The sequence below is a fragment of the Lemur catta genome, chromosome 18 (genome assembly GCF_020740605.2).
Source record: "Lemur catta isolate mLemCat1 chromosome 18, mLemCat1.pri, whole genome shotgun sequence".
NCBI classification, from domain to species: domain Eukaryota; kingdom Metazoa; phylum Chordata; class Mammalia; order Primates; family Lemuridae; genus Lemur; species Lemur catta.
Genome location: NC_059145.1, coordinates 39,356,827 through 39,372,534, shown reverse-complemented (window position 1 = coordinate 39,372,534; position 15,708 = coordinate 39,356,827). Strand labels below are relative to the sequence as shown.

At 56.2% G+C, this 15,708-nt stretch overlaps 2 protein-coding genes across 2 annotated transcripts; one reads left to right on the top strand and one right to left on the bottom strand.

Annotated features, from left to right (window-relative positions):
- Nucleotides 1-2,613: 2,613 nt before the first annotated feature.
- On the bottom strand, nt 2,614-6,622 carry CCDC71 (coiled-coil domain containing 71). Its single transcript, XM_045530250.1, has 2 exons — nt 6,538-6,622; nt 2,614-4,370 (listed from the first exon to the last, which is right to left on the bottom strand). The coding sequence occupies exon 2, from the start codon at nt 4,316-4,318 to the stop codon at nt 2,873-2,875; it is 1,446 nt and encodes a 481-aa protein (XP_045386206.1). The 5' UTR covers nt 4,319-4,370; nt 6,538-6,622; the 3' UTR covers nt 2,614-2,872.
- A 4,030-nt stretch (nt 6,623-10,652) lies between these two features.
- KLHDC8B (kelch domain containing 8B) lies at nt 10,653-15,553 on the top strand. Its single transcript, XM_045530249.1, has 6 exons — nt 10,653-10,797; nt 11,747-12,257; nt 13,340-13,504; nt 13,838-14,062; nt 14,157-14,258; nt 14,691-15,553. Exons 2-6 carry the CDS (start codon nt 11,882-11,884, stop codon nt 14,885-14,887), a joined length of 1,065 nt encoding a protein of 354 aa, XP_045386205.1. The 5' UTR covers nt 10,653-10,797; nt 11,747-11,881; the 3' UTR covers nt 14,888-15,553.
- Nucleotides 15,554-15,708: the final 155 nt, after the last annotated feature.

Below are 15,708 nucleotides of genomic sequence, written 5' to 3'. Positions count from 1 at the left end.
TGATGGGGCAGAGCTGGGGAATGACCCAGGGAAACTGAGCTGGCTTACCTGGTTGCCCTGTCCCACCAGTGCCTACCCCAGGCAGGGCCTCACTTTCCCCCCAGTATCTGATTCTGTCGTGACACACAAACGGTACAGGATTGGCTCTGGGGATGGTTACCCTTAATCTCAGGGTTGTTTCTGGCCTCCCCTGGAATGGCTAGGTCCGGAACTTTGAAAATTACTTGAGAGGAAGAAGCAGGCTGGCTTGAGCCTCTGATTTCACCCCAGGGCCTAATTCCCTCTTTCCCCGGGCCTAACCTCACCCTCAGAGAAGGGCTCAATGTCTGAGTAACACTGGTCACAGATGAGGTCACTAACCCTGTGTCCACAGGCAGGAGGGATCCTGCGAAAGAGGCCTGAGCAGTTGTGGGCAAAGTATCAGTACACGTGCCAGGAACAGCCATGGTCCACTAAGTGCTCAAGGAGCAGACTGCTGGGCAGAATGTCTGGGGACAAGAGGTGCCTTTGGGTCACTAGGGCATCAGGTAGGGAGGCAAAGGTCAGCACTTAATGAGCAAGCCTTCCGGCTGGGGCACTGGGTACTGTCAATGTCATGATGAGGTGGATAAAATGAGGTGGGTAAAGTAGAAGGTACCCTCTAGGTCCAGCTGGATGGTGATGCACCTTTAGCCATGACGGCTAATCAGAGTGACCAGGTTCTGACCCCACACCCCAGACTCACACACACAGGCACACTGGCACCCTCATCACTCTTTGCCTGCCACCATAGCCACTCCAGATCACATTCTCAATGTCATGGCCTCCCTGGTCCTGAGGGTCACAGAAGCAGCAATTCTCAGAGTCCTAGGGGAGGGCCCAGGGCTAGACTGGAGGTTCATGGTCAGACCTCTACTCCAAAATGTCACAGGACAAACTTCTTTCCAGCACCTCCATAGAGCTAGACCTACCCAGGATACCCCAAAGACACTAGTCTCCAAAGCCCTCACCTTCCTCCCCACCTGCAGATGACTGACAATGCAGTAGGGTTCAGGGCCATGGAGGACACAGGTGGATGAAATTTGAAGGCTCTGGCCATGGCCAACCGCCAGGTTGCTGGTGGGAGGGTAACAACCACCATTTGAGCAGCCAGGTGGGGGAAGCATATCTGGTACTTCCTAGATTGTTCTAGGAGCCTAGACTGGGAGAGGCAGGGTCTAAGTAGTGATCCTACAGATACCTCCCGCCTCACTGCACCCCACAAAGAGGGCCAATATTTCCTTGCCCTCTGGCTAGCTCTCTGGGAAAAAGCCAACTTCTCACCCATTGGTGGCAGCAGCAGCAGAACTGGAAGGAGAGGGCCCAACCGAGATGGGAGTGCTGGGCACTGGGAGCTGGAATTAGGCCCGAGAGGATGCTTAGTGGGCCCCAAGCTGAGTGGCACTTGAGGAGCTGAGTGTAGCCCTCAGGTCATTCCCCATACTCACACTGTAGATGAAAGCAGAACTGTCAGAGGCAAGAAGCATGAGGGATGTGAGGCCACAGTATAGCTGGGAGCAAGGGGGTCCCCAGTATGGGGGAACAAAGGGCAGACACACCCAGAGGTAGGATGTTAATAGCAGTCACCAGATACAGAAGGCAGAAGGGGCATCAAGAAGCACACACAGCTTCATCCCAGGTCCACCAACCAGGGCAGCTATGTGCTAGTGGGGTGCAAACACAGAGACAAAAAAGACCTGATTTTCATTCAAAAGATGCTCCCATCCTCAGCCCAGAAAGGCTGTTGTCTCTAGGAGCCTCTGGGGAATGTGTCTACTCCCTGCCCACCCCAGCAGCTGCCATTCAGCCTAGGCAGCCAGCAACACACTGTAGGTTGGTGGGGTAGTTAGTTCCCGTTCAACAGACCAGGGCCCAGCCCCCTCTCCAAAGCAGAAAAGGCTGACAATGTCTGAAACACACAGGCCCGTGTTGGGGGGCATGATGAGGCAGGACCTGGGAGTAGAGAACACTTGAAATCCATGCAGAAAGCACTGGTGATGAGGCAGTTGTGGAAACCCTTCTGGCTCCGCTATTCCAGGAACCCCACCCAAACAAAGAGAAAATTTTTTGGTCAGCCAGAATAGGCTCTGAGGTCCTGACTCAATACCCAAGCCCCTTGCCACAGAGTTGAAGCTAGTCACTCCCTCCCGGGAGAGCAGAGTGGGGAAGGTGCCTCAACCCCTCCAGGCCTGGCCCCACACCAGACAAGCCCAGGCAAAGCCCCAAGGTTTCAGCCAGGCTGTCTGCTTGGTCCCTGGGGAGCAGTATCACAAAGGCTCCCTTCCCTGCTGGCTGCAAGGTTCCCTAAGGAACTGGACTCCTGAATAACAAATCAGGGCAGCCTCAAAGGGAGGTATCTTACCTCACAGTGGCTCTACTCCTGCCCTCAGGGGAAGCCTCTCACACAGCCACAGAAGCCAGTACCTGAGTTTCCCCTATCTCTCCTAAGGGGCATGGGAGCTGCCCCCTCCCACAACCCCCTCTCTGGCAGGCCTGCTCCTGGGGCCACTTTCCCTGTATGCTCCAACTGGCCTGCCAGCAGCCACACACACAAAAAAGACCATGGAGGGTGGGCAGGGAGACTGGAAGGTGGAAAGGTATAAAACGTGATAGATGGAACAGTGGACATACAACTTGAATAACAAGTCACAGTGCATCCCGCCATGAGAACACCCCGCCCGCCCACCCCAACCCACACCACATCCTCCAGTTTCTGAAAGGAGGCTGGTGGCCGCCAGGGCCCTGGAGAGGTACCCAGAGTCCTCGAGGTTGTGGAGTCCTCGGGCATAGCACACTGTGCCACTGGCCACACAGATAGCTGGGCTGTTTCCCCAAACATTGCTGTGTGAAGGAATCAGGGTGCTGAATATGGCAGCAACGGCTGGAGCCGTATTACAGGAGACAGGTTCATACGGAGGATCCGCTGAGCCCGCTGCCGCACCTCGTCATCCGAGGAGCGCTTATCTACCTTTATGGCACGAAACTTTAGCAGCTTTGCTGTTCCAGGCCCTAGCCTTGCCTTAGAAGATCGGGGCCCAAGCCGTGTTCTCTTCTTGGGAGGAAGATCTTTTGCCTCCTCAGCTCTTTTCCTCTTCTGTCCAACAGTCTCGGGGCGGCTTTTCTGGTCCTTCCTTGAAGTTCTAGCCTGAGCAGACCCCTTTGGCCTGCCCCTGCCCCTGGACTGGGTCCAAGCTGCCCTGGCTTTGGCCTTGGCCTTGGCCCGCACTGCCTTAGCTTTAGCCCTGGCCCGTGCCGCCATGGCCATGGCCTTGGCCTTGGCCTTGGCCCTGGCCTGTGTGGTCTTGGCCTTAGCTCGTGCTGCCTTGGCCTTAGCTCTTGAGGCCTTGGCCTTCGCCTTGGCCTGTGCTACTTTGGCCTTGGCAGCCTTGGCCTGTGTTCGAGCCACCTTGGCCTGGGCACAGGCAGCTTTGGCCAGTGTTCGAACTGCCTTGACCTGGGCTCTTTTGGTGCCCAGGGCAGATCCCCCTTTCATTTGCAGGCCACTGAGGGACCCAGTGGCTTTGTAGGTCTTGCTCTGGAGCCCAGTGCCTCGTCGGGGTCCAGCCCCGGGGCCTTTACGAGTCAGACACTTAGGGCCCTTGCTTGTGGTTTTTCTGGGAGCCTTAGACCGGGGTTTCCCTGGACCCTTTCCTGAACCTTTCCGCAGTTTCAGAGGAGAGTCCGCAAGCGAGAGCTGCAGTGACTGTGCCTTGTGCTTGGCACCCAAGCAGGGCATGGGAGTCTTGAGTGGAACCAGGGCTTCAAGGACAACAGAGAGCCGCATGGCAGGGTAGACACCTGGATAGAGGTGGGTGGGGAAGCCCACCGCTGCACCCCGGGCACGGCTGGCACTTGATTGCTTCAAGGAGCTCAATAGTAGGTTGGTGGTAGCATGCTTGGCAAGGGCTGGTGTGGACGCTTTGGCCAGTCTGCCAGACAGTGGCATAGGGAGCAGTGTAGCCCGGCCTGCAGGCAGCCGCATGGCAGTTCGGGGAGCACTGGCTGGAGGTGATGTGGCAGCTGGCTTGGGAGCACGAGCTTGCAGCTTTGTCTGGCTTGGGGGGTTGGCTGTGCATGAACTATAGCCATACACATCACCACTGCGCAGGATGGTAGGTTGGAAGCCATCATCTCGGAGGCCCTGCAGGAAGGCCACAAGCTGGGCCTCTGTGGCACTGAGATCCTGGCTCATGGGGTTAAAGACAAGCAGCGCCTCTTCCAGGGCCTTCTTCCCTGCCGTGGAGATACGCGACCAGGAGTGCACAGCTTTTTCCTCCACATGCTGCACCACCACGCTCATGGCATTAGGCACTGCAGATCTGCCTGGGTATCCGCAAACCAGTGCTTGGCACCTCCAAGGCAAGAGGAAAACAGTCAATAAGAATGGCACTGAGATAGGGGGCCAGAACAGGTAGACAAGTCAATCAGGGTCCCCACTATCCATGATACCAAGGGGCCTGGCCAGAGTGAGCCACTCCCTGGTATAAACCTTGGTCTCCAGACCCTCTACCATGTTGGGGGTGGGGGAGGAGAGTGGTATGGGTCAGGAAGCTTCTTCAGGATACACACTCAGAAGCACTTTAGAGCCATTAACCCTACTGCTGGGTTCCTGGAAAGATTTAAGTCTGACCCATTTTTAGTTCAATTCTATATTTTCTGAGACCAGAAACCTACTATTAGTTTCAGCCCTGGGAACACAGGCAAATAGCCCTGTCCTCAAAGAGGCCAGTGCGGCAGGCAAGACAAAGCCACCTTTAAGGTTCTTGGGAGTGTACAGTGGCACCCAGTACAGCTTGCCAATGGGTCAGGGAAGGATTCCTGGGAGAGGCAATACTTAGCTAGGATATGAGTGATGAATGGGAAAGGACCAAATGGAAATGAAAAACAGCCAATGCAATGGCTCCAAAGTAAGAAAGAATAAGGCACACTTGGTGTGGGGTCTGGGGTCAGCTGAGCTTGCCAATGGATTCCTGAGAGAGGCAATATTTAGCTAGGATGTGACTGATGAATAGGAAAGAACCAGATGGAAATGAGGAACAACCAGTGCAATGGCTCTGAAGTGAAAAAGAATAAGGCACACTTGCTACGAGATCTGGGGTCAGGGCTGAGGGGTCTAGCTGGAAAAACAGGTCAGGGCAGAGTAAAAAAGAGCCTTGAGTGTTGGCCAAAGGGCCCAGACTTACACTTAATATCCATGGCCATCTCTGTTTCTTCACCTGTTTGTTGAACACAGGTGTTGAACACAGTACAGAGGTGGGGTTGGGTAGAGGAATCTGCCTGCCCACCATAAGTTCTGCTTTCAGAGTCCTAAGACAGGCAACTCAGCAGCCCAATTCCTAGTTCCAGACACATGGAGACCAATCCCAGGGAAAGGGCCAAACTTTTCTTCAACAGAAACTAAAAGGCTGATAAGTAGTAGGTGCTCATGACATATCTTTAGGTAACCAGACAGCCAGACTCAGAGCCCAAGGTCTGAGGAAAGTGGGCCAAAAGCTCCACATAGGATGGTGAGTCAAGTGGACATTAGAGGTTTGAGCCTTCCTACCTAGGGCTGGGAGGGATGCAGACCTCGATACAACTCAAGTAAAGCTATCTGGGAACACCCAACTTGTCCCAGGCTTTTTTGAAGAAGCTGTGGCTATCAATCATGACTATTATCTAATACTCAATCCAACATGGGAGAGCTCCCAGAGGCAGGAGGCAACTCTCCAACTGCAGGGGAGCATTAAAAGATGAGCTGGGATAAGGCAGGTCCCTGGGGCCATCAGGCCCATCTGTGCAGCTTCTTCTCACTGCCCTAATGGAGCAGATGAAGTCTTCAGAATTCCCTGGAGAAAGTACCCATGGGCTCTTTGTTTGGAAACATTCTAGGATCCTCAGGTGTCTCAGGCACTTCCCCTCCCCAGAGGCCATTCTCCAAGCACAATCCTCGCACGTGACTTTACTTCTTTTATTAATTTTTTTTCTGAAGGGTGTAATTCCCAGGGCAGTAAACTGTAAAATAAATAAAGAGGAACCTATTTCCCACCCCCAAATGCCCTCCAGCACAGATGTTGGGGGTGACCTGGGGGCTCTTCTGCCCAGGTTGTGCCAGGCCCTCGGGAAAGGTCTTCTGGGATTTCAAGACGCTTCGGGAACAGAGGCTGCTGCTGGGCCCCCAGCTTCCCTTCACACGTGCCCCCGCGGCCGGCAGGGGAAGTTGACGGAAGATGGGGGGGGACCGGGGGCGGGGGCAGATCAGGGCCCTTGGGCTGGGAGTCCGCGTCCCTAGGGCCCGAACCGCGGAGGGGAGGCGGGGGTCATGGCGGCAGCGAAATGTGCGGGTCGAGCAGTGCTAGCCAGACTGAGATCGCGCAGCCCCAGGGTGGAGTCGCTGGGCGCGGGGTGGGGGTGGGGTGGGGGTCTCGGCCGGCCCGGCGGAGGACGCGGGTCCGCGAAGAGTCGGCTGCGGACCCGTCCGCCCCGCAGCCTCGCGGGCCGCCCCTCCGCGGCGCGGCTAGGCCCGCGGCTCCAACCTACCGGCGCCGCCGCGGGGACCCAAGACGCGCCTCTGCGCCGCCTCCGCCGCTCCAACATGGCCGCCCGCTGCGCGCCGGAAGTGTGTTGCGCTTCCGCTTCCGGGACCTAGCCCGCCCTAGTGACCCTTGACCCCCGAGACCCCATTTCCCCCCAAAGTCCAGGAGCGGGGCAGATTAGGTACCAAGGAGGGCTGCTTGGAGGTGGTGGCTGCGGGGACCGCTCCAGACCCATCTGGTCTTGTGCAGGAGTCTGAGGAACACAGGAACCCTTGGACGCGGCCCCACGCAGGATACACTGGAGACTGGCTAAGACTGGATTAGGGGTCGTCTGACACCCTCTCTGAGAAGTACTGGTAGTACAGTAAGGGACTCCTGGCAAGGTGCAGGCCATTCTCTACCCTCTAGTCCTCCCTTAGCCACTGACAAGGCCCACTTCTGTCCCAGGCACCTAACCAGAGGATGAAAGAGGAGTGCCCCCTGACAGGGACTGTCTCAGGGGAGCTCTTTTGTTTTGCCTTAAGGATGCTTTCTCTGAGGACAGCAGTCCCTCCTCTCTTCCTAAGAATGGGGCCTACTGCACATGGAATGAAATGCTGGTGTGCGCATGTGATTCCAAGTGTTGTACACAAGCCCAAAGCTATGCATGTATATTCTGCGAGCCCCAGTTTACCACCATGGGCCTGAATATACTTGCCCAGGCATGTGTACACAGGTATAGTGGAGAGATAGCCCCTCAATAGTAGGAAGGCCTGCCTTCAGTCTTAACACTGTCCAGAATCCCTGTCTTTTTGCCTAGGAGTCTGGGACCTCAGTCTTTCAACCTGTGGCTGGGGCCAGCAAAGGGGTGCTAGTTACAGGGCTCACTGCCCAAGCAGTACCAGCTCAGAGGACACAGGTCAAAATTAAACATAGTAGTCTATGACTTCAGATGAGGAGTCAGAATGGTTTCCACAGCTCTGACCAGAGGCCCCTCTAGTCAGGGGTCCCCAAGTCCAGGTTGGGAGCCATCATAGGAGCCCTGGTTTCATGGATGAGGTAGTGGAGGTATTTGTAGTTGGGTTGGAGCCTGAGCCAGGAGGCAGAAATACTTCCACAACTCTTGGACCCTGATCCTTGCCATGGTGCCACATTTGGTATTTGGGGTCATGTGGACGTCTATTGGCAGTCACAAGAGGGTGGCTGGATGCTTCATTTAGGGACTGGGTATTAACCCTCCTCCCTCCCCATATGACTCCAGGATCCTCTGGCTGCTCTGTATTTCCTCTGCCTATACAGAGGGGTTCAGGCACCCCTAAAGACAAATGCCCACTTCACTCAGCAGTGCCCTAGGCCTCACTTGGTGCCCCTTAGCTTCCTAGGACCTCAGCACTGATGGTGGGGTCCTCAGTGTTTTCAAACATAGCCAAGATTTCCAAGAGGAACTGCAAGATCTCCTGCTCCTCTGGGGTCAGCGTTTCTAGCCCCTTGTCCTGTTAGAGAGAAAAGAAGAGTGGGGTCCCAAGTATGGAGTACAATCAGGAAGTTCCTCTTTGGTGGTTCCAGCCCCCAACTGTGGGTGAGCTCTATCTATGGCCCTGTCCATGGTTGAGGGTTGGCTGTTCACTCTCAGGACTGATTCAACCTCAGCTTCTATTCTAGTGTCTTCCATAGCTTCTCTGAAGCCAACAGTATTTTGCCCCTAGCTGGGCAAACAGAAGCCACTTCCATGAAGGGCCAGAGCCCAGCTTCCAGGGATGGTACCAGCCCAGGTATGTCCTGAAAAGAAGATCCTTCTCTGATGATGTCCAGCCCAGAAGTAAGGGCAAAATGGAGAACCAGGAAGGGTAAGTCCATCCTCTGGGTGTGTTTCTTCCAGACATGAGAACTGGGGAGGAGGTGGTGGTAGGGATTAGGGGTAAGGATCATGGGGTACCTATCTCCCTAAGGGCAGAGCTGAACCTTCTGCCTCTTGGTCACCAGTATACCCCAGATAGAACTCTTTGGGAGCACTCATTAGAGCACAGTCTGATTTGACTCAGACTTTGGTGGATGCTGAACTCTACAGGCATAAATAGGATCAGACGGGATAAGGTGGAGAGAGAATACAGGGTGATCCCAAAATCCATCCCTTGCTCTCGAGTTGGCATCTTATATGATCCTAAGTGGACCCTGGGCCCCCCTCCACCTTAGCAGAGAGATCTGGTGGAGATCTAAATGTGCATGAAAGCAGTGGCTTGGGAGGGAATGCTCCAAGAGAAGCGTAAATGTGCCAGGGAGAAAGGCCAATGTTGAATCTTGAGGAGCCACTCAAAAGGAAGGGAGAGGAAGCAAAGCCTAAAAAAGATTCCAAGAGTCAGGACAAGCAAGAAGAGGAAGGAAGGTCACAAGGGGTGAAACTTTGAAGATGCTAGCAAGATTTCAGTTGAGACAAGGACCATAGGGACCCCCTAGTTTTAGCTATATGGTATTCCATGGTGACTTTTGCAAGAGCAAATTTTAGGGAGCAATGGCAGCATACTGAGGTGGCATATTACAAGGAGGTAGAGCCTGTGAAGGCAGATGGCTTCAAGAGTTTGGAGGGGAGGAAGGGGAGAGGGTCTTGGGGTACTGGGAGGTATCTAAAGGCAGGTGGTTTGTAAGTACTTAATTGCTGGAAAGGAGGGAGAGAAAGCTTGGAAAGGTAACAGTGGTAAATGTGAAGGGGTTTTAGCACAGTATGAGCATCCCATTGGGGGTTGGCACCAGTGCCCCAAGTAAGAAGCAAATCTGGGGTGAAGTGGGATGGGAGGATAGAGGCCTTCTAGATAGGGTCTGTGTGGTCTGTAACCAGCCTTGGTACCACCCTTTTTTCCAGGCCCTCTGACTCCAACTGGCAGCCCCTGAAAGGTCATGGGCAAGGGTTTACCCACACTCTGGGCAGGCCAGAAGTCAGGTAGTTCAGGGAATTAATGTCCCTCAACAGCTCTCAACCCATGACTGATGGGGATTTGAGAATGAGTACCTCAGCTCCCTCCTTGCTCTTGAGGGCCCATGTTCTCCACTGGCTCCCAGAATCCCCAGCATGATTTGGTCCCAGTTGCCTATCTTGGTTCCTTGATGATACCTCCTTTACTGGCTGCTTTCCCTGTCTCCTTGCCACTGCTGGCATACCCTGGCATCACCTCCCACACTAACTATATGCACCTGTATCTTTGTCTCCAGGTCTGCTTTGGGGAAACTAAGATAAGCTCTGTCCATGAAAGGGGGACAAGGCAGTGAGCAGACAGACAACTGAAAGGACCTCTTCCCACAGGTACCAGTGACCTGTACAAGTGAGCCTTCAGCTTGAAGACTCAGCTCATACTCTGAATGCTCAGAAGGCAGGGCCAGGGTCTGGGTCTGAGGTAGGTGGGCCCCTGTCACACCAATTTGCTCTTGCCTGAGCCCAGAGTTGGGTAGAGGCATGCCCAGGACTCTAAAGATGGGCAGCTATAAAGTGCCTTGGACCCCCAGAGTGGCCCAGGTCTCAGGCCCTACAGGATAAGTCCATGGTGATCCACCTGAATGGTCCCCTGGCCTCTGACTCTTCTAGTTCATACCCTGCTCAGAGTTACCCCTCCTTCCAAGAATTCCCCCCACCCAGGCTTATGGAAGGGCCTGTGAGGCCCTGAGGATGGCACTGTCTGCTCCTCCACCCTCCACTAGCCTCAAAGTGCACTGTAGGGCCTATTCTGGGGCCTGGTTTGTGCCTGGCCACCCCCACCAGAGGCCCAGGCCACGCCCCGAGTGGCCTCCAGGGGGCGCCGCAGCGAAGTCCGTCATTGGGCTTCTGCGAGCTCAGCGGCTGTGGGCGGGCGCCGGCCTCTCAAACCCCTAGGTTCTGTCGGCTGGCTCTATAGCTGCTGCACGCAGGCTGGGTCCGGCTGGAACGACCCCTCGCCCTACACATTTTGTGCCTCTCACCCCTGCCTCATTTCTACCCTCGCCCAAGGTCGGACCCTAAATCCTGGCAGACCCAGTGTCCACGTGTCCGTTTGTCTGTCCGTTTGCGTGTGACCGTGGGTCCGCGCGCCCTGCTCTGGCCGCGGCATGTGCAGGGTTAAGGCAGGAGGAGGAGGAGGTTTCCCTGAGTCGGGGTGGGGAGGGGGGGGCCGAGGGGCGGACCTGATCCAGCCCCGCCCCGCGCCGGAGCCGAGCTGGGGGCCCGCCGGAGCTCAGCTTCAGCCCCAGCCAGATTCGGCGTCGGCGTCAGCGGAGGCGGAACGGCAGACCCCGTGCCCTGGCGTCACTGGAGCCCTGGCCGGTGAGTCCTGCGGGAGCCATGCTCAGGGGAAGTTCGGGGCGCGGGGCGCAGAGCCCCAAGCGCTTTTGCCCAGACCCGCCCCCCCACCTCCTCGAGCTGGAAGTTGGGGGCTAGGAGGCCTTCCTACCAGGGGTCCAGGAGTGTAGCCGGAAGGAAAAGGGAGGATGGGGACCTTGGGGGATCTGCCATGAGAGGACCCAAATGTCTAGTTGCTCATTCCTGCTGAAAACGCCCTGGACTCTGGGAGTCCTGTGCTTATGAGATTCCCAAGTCAGCCCCGACTCTTCTGGACACCAGCGAGACTGGCCTCTGGGGGCTGGACATGGGCAAACCCCTGAGGGAAGACCTCAAGGGGAGGGTGTGGAACCCTGGTGTCCAACCTTCCCCACCCACCTCAGTCCCAGACACCCCTGACCCTGGCCTTTTGCTGGTGGGAATAGATGAACCCTGTGGAATGGCCCCAAGGCTGTTATAAGGATATCTCAGGAGTCTGGCCCCTGACACCAGTGTGGAAACCCTGATGGCAGGATCCCAAACTGCCCCGGGCACACTGAAAGTCAGTAAAGGGAGGAAACAAGTAGGACTCATGCAGAACCAGGGTGAGGATTGTTGAGGGGAAAGGAAGGGGTCTAGGATGGAAAGTCCTATTCTTGTCACCTTACCTCCCACCTAGATCCAGATTTGACCCAGTTGCTCCAAGTGGTTAGGTCAGGGGGTGGGGAGGAGAGTCCCTCATGCCCCTATAGGAAGGAGCGAAGTTGCCTGAGGTCTGTCCTCCTGCCTCCAGGACGGCCTCCTCAGTGGTGTGCTAGCCAGAGGGAGTGGGTCCTCCCCCTGCCTTTCCCACCAGTGATTTTGGGCTAGCCCTGCTGTCAACTACAGGCTGCTCATCTGTTTCCTGAGGGCCTGGTCAGTGGCACTGACCCTTTGTTTTACCTCTTTTCTCCAGGTGAAGGCAAGGTCTCTGGACTGGTCAGACATCCCCTTGTGGCCCTGGCAGAATCAACGTGAGGCCCTATCATGCCTCCTGAGTGAGGCCTGTAGCCTGAGCAGATAGCATGGCCTGCCACTGACAGTGAAAGCCATGGCTGCAGGAGGTGGTCGGGCCTTTGCTTGGCAGGTGTTCCCCCCAATGCCCACTTGCCGGGTATATGGCACAGTGGCGCACCAGGATGGGCACTTGTTGGTGTTGGGGGGCTGTGGCCAGGCTGGACTGCCCCTGGACACTGCTGAGACACTGGATATGGCCTCACACACATGGCTGGCACTGGCGCCCCTGCCCACTGCCCGGGCTGGCGCAGCTGCTGTGGTTCTGGGCAAGCAGGTGCTAGTGGTGGGTGGCGTGGATGAGGTCCAGAGTCCAGTAGCTGCTGTGGAGGCCTTCCTGGCTGATGAGGGCCGCTGGGAACGTCGGGCCACCCTCCCTCAAGCGGCCATGGGGGTTGCAACTGTGGAGAGAGGTGAGTGGCCTCCCAAGGAAGGCCCCTCAGATGCCCCAACACCCTCCATTCTCTCCTGACTTAGTACCTTACCCTCAGAGATTAAACAAGAGCTATAATTTTTGCATGAATGCCCTGGACGTGGCCTTGCCTCCTGTGTCTTCTCCAGCCTAGCTTTGAGATAGGCTTACGGCAGCCTTCTGTTAACTGCCTTTTCTGGCTATGAGGTGGGAGGCAGAACCCAGGCTGACCCCCAGGATGATGGGAGGCCCCAGCCACATCCCTGCACCATTCCTCATTTTTAAGAGACAAGGGGCAGGATGGCCTAATGACTCCTGGGGTTATAAATAGTCTGGGGTGGGGGAGGGGAGGAGGGCCTTGGCTCAGAGCCTGGGAAGTGCTTTGACTCCTCTCTTCCATACACACCAGGGAGCTTGATGTGGACAAAGGCCAAGCTGACTTGGGGACATGGTTGCCATGGAAGCCCCTAGCTGACTGGCCCTTCATCCCAAGTCCCCCAGACATGCCCCTAGCTGACCCTGAGGGCCTAACAGAGGGCAAGAACTTAGTTTAAGAGTGTGGTACAGAGGTGCTGGCAAGGTTCCTGGAGCAGAAGGCTTGTGGCTAACACCTCTACCTTGCAGACCCAATCTCCTCTCCCAGCCCTACCCCCAAATGATCTCTAGAGCCCCCTCCCCAGACTGAACTCCATGCTGAGCAGGTCCCCATACACTCCCCACCCCTGGCTTAAACCACCCATCAGCCTCCTCCCCTAAGGGGAGCCTCCACCTTTTGGCCTCCAGGTCTGACCACCGGTCCAGGCCAGCCCTGCTTGGATGCCAGACTCCGTTGCCATAGTGTCTCCAGGGAGACAGAGACGGATTATAATTAGATTGGCTGCCTCCTGCTCTTCATTCAGAGGGGCCCTGACCAGAATGGGAATCCCAGCTCTCCCAGCCCCCACTCTAGGCAGGCAATAGGGTTTCTGCTGCTGGAGAGGGGTGCCACAAACACATGGGTCTCCAGCCCTGACCAGGGCAACTGTCAGGGTGGGGTGCCCTGGCCAGGCTGGGGTGCAGTCTGAACTACTCTTTTCTATGCAGATGGTATGGTGTATGCTCTGGGGGGAATGGGCTCTGACACGGCCCCCCAGGCCCAGGTACGGGTATATGAGCCCCGCCGGGACTGCTGGCTTTCGCTACCCTCCATGCCCACACCCTGCTACGGGGCCTCCACCTTCCTGCACGGGAACAAGATCTATGTCTTGGGTAAGGCCCTGGGAGATGTGAGAAAGGGGCTCAGAGTCCAGAAGTCCTCATCCCCATAGGTTGGCTGGCATGGGGATCAGGCTCAGTCTAGGATGGCAGAACAAGAGAAGCTTCGCTGGGATGATCCAGGCCTGTTCTGAGGCTCTGACCTCGGTAGTTCTGCTGGGGTTGAAAAACCAAACCCCAGTGCCTGAGGGTCTGTGGAGTGGTTGATCCATGTGCAAGTGTGCACATAGCTGGGTATAGGAGGCTGGGCCAGGCAGATCAGCAACCTGGTGAGGAGCCCACCAAGTGCCCTGGGCTCCCTCCCAGGTGCCCCAATTTCATTGACAGGGGGCCGCCAAGGCAAGCTCCCAGTGACTGCTTTTGAAGCCTTTGATCTGGAGGCCTGTACCTGGACCCGGCACCCAAGCCTGCCTAGCCGCCGGGCCTTTGCTGGCTGCGCCATGGCTGAAGGTAGTGTCTTTAGCCTGGGTGGCCTGCAGCAGCCTGGGCCCCACAATTTCTACTCCCGCCCACACTTTGTCAACACTGTGGAGATGTTTGACCTGGAACACGGTGAGCAGTGGCTATCCTGGCTATCTTCCCACTCTCCGTGGGATGGAGGGGCATAGTAGTTATGTGACTAGAACTGATCTCCCCTCTCCTGCAGGGTCATGGACCAAGCTGCCTCGAAGCCTGCGCATGAGAGATAAGAGGGCTGACTTTGTGGTTGGCTCCCTTGGGGGCCACGTTGTGGCCATTGGGGGCCTTGGTGAGTCTCTGTGGGGCTAGAGAGAGGAAGGAGGCTCAAGACAGGAAAGAGTACCCCCAGCATGAGCATCACTTTCTGCCCTTCTCCAGGGGTCAGGGTTTTGTGAGCTCCTTTCCCTACCAATGAAACCGGCAGGGTGTGGTCTGCCTGGTCTCCTCTCAGGGTATCCCCTAGTACCCGACTAAGGGCTCTGTACCAGCAGAGGCCTAGGAGACAGAAGCAGGACAAATGACTACTGAATGCCCAGCCAAGTGCACAAATAGAAACATGAATGAATGAAAACAAATGATAAACAGGGACAATGAAGAACAAGGCACTGATAGCTCATCTGGGAGTGATACCTACTGGACTGTTCTCTGGGCTCAGGGAGCAAAAGGGCTTGGAGCCCCTTTAGCCTGTGCCTCTTAACAACCTTCTATCTCCTTCCTGCAGGAAACCAGCCATGCCCTCTGGGCTCCGTGGAGAGCTTCAGCCTTGCACGGCGGCGCTGGGAGGCACTGCCAGCCATGCCCACAGCCCGCTGCTCCTGCTCTAGCCTACAGGCTGGGCCCCGGCTGTTTGTTATTGGGGGTGTGGCCCAGGGTCCCAGTCAAGCTGTGGAGGCACTGTGTCTGCACGATGGAGTCTGAAGGCCTGAAAAGACCTGCCTACCAGAGCAGCTCAGTGCCAGAGGCAGATGTCTGTGGCTCCTTTTGCTGCCGAGGACACTCACTGTGGCTCTGGGATGAGAGAGGCACAGGGGCAAGCACTTGAAACACTGCCTTGGGGACTTGGGTTAGGGGAGCCTTTGTCTTTAGTGCAGGACACACATATGCTTACCATGTGTACCTACCTTTATCACCATGCATTCATGGGCCATGCATAGCTCCACCCTTGCCCTGGATCCTACTAGGCCCTCTGTCCAGCTGGGAAGTGGGGAGAGGGGAGAGCTGCCCCACAGGGTCAGTGCCTATCTGTAGTTGACCAGGCTTACCCCAGTGGCCATTCCTGAAAAATGCCAGCTGCCAACCTGCCTTGAGGGTCCCTGTTAGACCCAGGAGAATTTAGAGAGGGTGAGGGACACAGAGGGAATGGAGAGGATTTGGGAACTGCCAGAGGGCCAGAGGAATGCTGGTTTTGGGCCCTCTACACTGTTGGTTGTATGACCTTGGGCAAGTCATTTCACCTCTCTGTGCCTCAGCATCCTCATCTGTAAATGGGGATCTCTGAAACCTTACTGCCCTTCCTACCTCACAGGGCTGTTGTGAGGACCCAGGAACTTTGGATGTGGAAGTAAAAGTGCTGCTAAAATCTGGTGTGTAGCCCCTGGTGTGGACTCCCATGTTGTCTCTACAGCCCCTGTCCTCCTCAATGCTCCCAGGGATGAGGGTCCAGAGGGAACCTCTTGGATCTGGTCTCTGCCCTCAGACTGATCTGGTGTCTTAGCCCCATCTAAGTTTCAGCTTCTCCT